Source organism: Haematobia irritans, chromosome 4 (genome assembly GCF_050003625.1).
Source record: "Haematobia irritans isolate KBUSLIRL chromosome 4, ASM5000362v1, whole genome shotgun sequence".
In the NCBI taxonomy this organism is placed as follows: domain Eukaryota; kingdom Metazoa; phylum Arthropoda; class Insecta; order Diptera; family Muscidae; genus Haematobia; species Haematobia irritans.
This window is the reverse complement of record NC_134400.1, coordinates 88,689,902-88,693,026: the sequence shown is the minus strand read 5'-3', so window position 1 is coordinate 88,693,026 and position 3,125 is coordinate 88,689,902. Positions and strand designations below refer to the sequence as shown.

The window sequence follows — 3,125 nt, the reverse complement described above, 5'->3', positions numbered from 1 at the left end:
CTGGATAAATTCTAAAAGGGTCACACTGCTTGAAATGACAGTGTGTATGTGAAGAGAGTAAATGTCTGCAATACATTCAGGGTTAAAGCAATTTTCTACTGTACATAGTATATTGTAGAATGAATCAAAAGGAAATTCATGTTGGTATCTGGTATACATGGAACAGTCACACATGTCACTAATAAAAAATCGACGAGACAATTGCAAACACACTGACACATGCGCGTGCAATTGTTTGCTTTTGCTTTCATGCATTTACTGGAACAGTCGAGACACAATCGCCAAATCCTTGGACACAAGACTCTCGCATAAGCGAAGAGTTGCATTGAGCTATAAATACGAGACAATATTCTACAAAAGCCATCAGTTGTAAACAAACAGCAGAACAGTTACCTCTGAAGCCAAGAGCTTGCAACATTAAAAAGCACGACTTATTACAAAAAGCGAATTTGTTAGGAACTTTAAACCTATCAAGTGTTCTTAAATAAAAGAAAAAAATATTCCTGGTAAATTTTACCTAAATTTCATCAAGAACAAAAGGCATTGTGGAAAAAAGTGAACTCGAACAAAATATGGCTAATCTACCACTTCTATTGAGTCTTGCCAATGGCCTCAACCCTATTTCATTGCCAATGCCACCATTCTACGAAGCACCACTGCACCATCTAGCTCAATCTCATTGTGGGGCTGTAGCTAGAGGAAACCCCCCAATTCATACACATATACAACGACTCCAGTCATCCGGTCCTGTATCCACAATAGGCAAAGATGGCTTCCAGGTTTGCATGGACGTCCAACAGTTTAAGCCAAGCGAATTGAGTGTCAAAGTGTTGGGCGATTGTATTGTTGTGGAAGGTAAACACGAAGAACGGGAAGACTATCATGGATATATCTCAAGGTGTCTGGTTCGACGTTTTACCTTACCCAAGGGCTATGATCCGAATAGTGTTGTATCCACGCTGTCATCGGATGGCGTTCTTATAGTACGTGCCCCAAAGCCACAAATAAAAGAAAAATCCAATGAGCGCATCATACACATCCAACAAGTTGGTCCAGCCCATTTGCATGTGAAAGAGAATACCAAAGACCATGTTGAAGAGGACAAGAAGCAGGAAAGTACTGCCCCAAAGAAATAAGAATCTGATCAAATCATAGTCTGATTCCATCATTCAATTGTATTAGGTGTCGCTAAGCCCTCATCTCTATTGTATTTATTATTCACTAGATATAAGACATATTGGAAATATATCACAATAAAACACTATAAAAGTGAAAGATATTGGTTAGATATCAAAACAAAACATTATAACACCTGTGCTCGGATATCCAGTTCAATCCAATTCAATTTTGTAACTAAATATAATATTTTTTTTAAATAATACTCATGTATAATACAAAACGAAACACATTTCATATTTTTGTCAGTACTTTTTTTATCGAAAATGCATCCATTTCAGTTATAAGTCACCTTTCACCATGACTTTTGCTAGCGAATTAATTTCACAAACACTACGGTCAATATGGTGAGTAGAACACCAAGGTAGTGGATTTGATTCACATTCACCTGGAGGTTGATTTACAAACATGGGCATACAAATGAATGATTACTATCAATCTCCACGACGATAATTTATTTTCTGGGAAACGGAATTTTAAACCAAAGAACGAAGTTGTTTCCTTCAGACTATGTGACTTGATATGTTATAATGTCAAGATCTAATATCAGATCTATCTGCATATAATATAGGGATATATGTTATTATATCTAAGGCATTAGATCTATATTGAGATCTGATCCGATCTAATTCTATAGCAATTATATATATAATAAAATCTTAACAATTTTCGCATCTGCTCCGATCTAATTAGATGGGCTTGATATCTGCGTTTGCAAAACAGTTTAGTTAAAATTTTCTAAAATAAACCAAAATTTTCCTTACTACACAGAAAACATATTTTTTGTTTTCAATCACGAAATTAATTGATCCAATTAATTTTTTAATTGAAACAATTAATTATACCCTTCACCACTACTGTGGTACAGGGTTTAAAAAATTTGTGCATTTGTATGTAACGCCAAGAAATAGTGGTCATAGACCCATCTTTTAGTATACCGATCGGCTTAGAATTAAATTCTGAGTCGATTTAGCGATGTCCGTCTGTCTGTCTGTCCGTCCGTCTGTCTGTATATGTAATTTTGTGCACAAAGTACAGCTCGCAATTTAAGTCCGATCGTCCTCAATTTTGGCACAGGGTCGTTTCTTGGGACAGAGACAATCGCTATTGGTTTTGGAAAAAATCGGTTCAGATTTAGATATAGCTGCCATATATATTTATCCCCGATTTGGTCATAGCTAGCGTGTTTATCAACCGATTTTCTTGAAATACCGTACATCCAAATATTTTATGAATCTCGAAAATCTTGCAAAATATCAGCCAAATCGGTTCAGATTTAGATATAGCTCCCATATATATCTTTCGTCCGATTTAGACTCACAGAGGCCACAGAGGCCAAAGTTTACTACCGATCTTCGTGAAATTTTGCACAGAGGGTAGAATTGACATTCTACCAATGCTTGGTAAATTTGATTGATATCGGTTCAAATTTAGATATAGCTCCCATATATATCTTTCGTCCGATTTGAACTTATATGGCCACAAAAGCCAGAGTTTTGCCGTGATTTGCTTCAAATTTTGCACAAGGGGTACGTTTGATAGTATCGTTAAGTGTGTCAAATTTTGTTAAAATCGGTTCAGATTTAGATATATCTCACATATATATCTTTCGCCCGATTTGGACTTATATGGTCTCAAAAGCCAGAGTTTTACCCTGACTTACTTCAAATTTTACACAAGCGGTACTCTTAACGATCGGTTCAGATTTAGATATATCTCCCATATATATCTTTCTTCCGATTTGAACTTAAATGGCCTCAAAATCCAGGGTTTTGCCGTGATTTGCTTCAAATTTCGCACAAGGAGTACGTTTGGTAGTATCGGTAATTGTGCCAAATTTGGTTGAAATCGGTTCAGATTTAGATATGGCTCCCATATATATCTTCCGTCCGATTTACACTCATATGACCAGGGGGCCAAAGTTATACTGCCATTTACGTGAAATTTCG

The 3,125-nt window shown here is 36.2% G+C and overlaps 1 protein-coding gene across 1 annotated transcript; it reads left to right on the top strand.

Annotated features, from left to right (window-relative positions):
- The first annotated feature begins 355 nt into the window (after window positions 1-355).
- LOC142236377 (heat shock protein 23-like) lies at window positions 356-1,413 on the top strand. Its single transcript, XM_075307619.1, has one exon. The coding sequence runs from the start codon at window positions 573-575 to the stop codon at window positions 1,134-1,136; it is 564 nt and encodes a 187-aa protein (XP_075163734.1). The 5' UTR covers window positions 356-572; the 3' UTR covers window positions 1,137-1,413.
- Window positions 1,414-3,125: the final 1,712 nt, after the last annotated feature.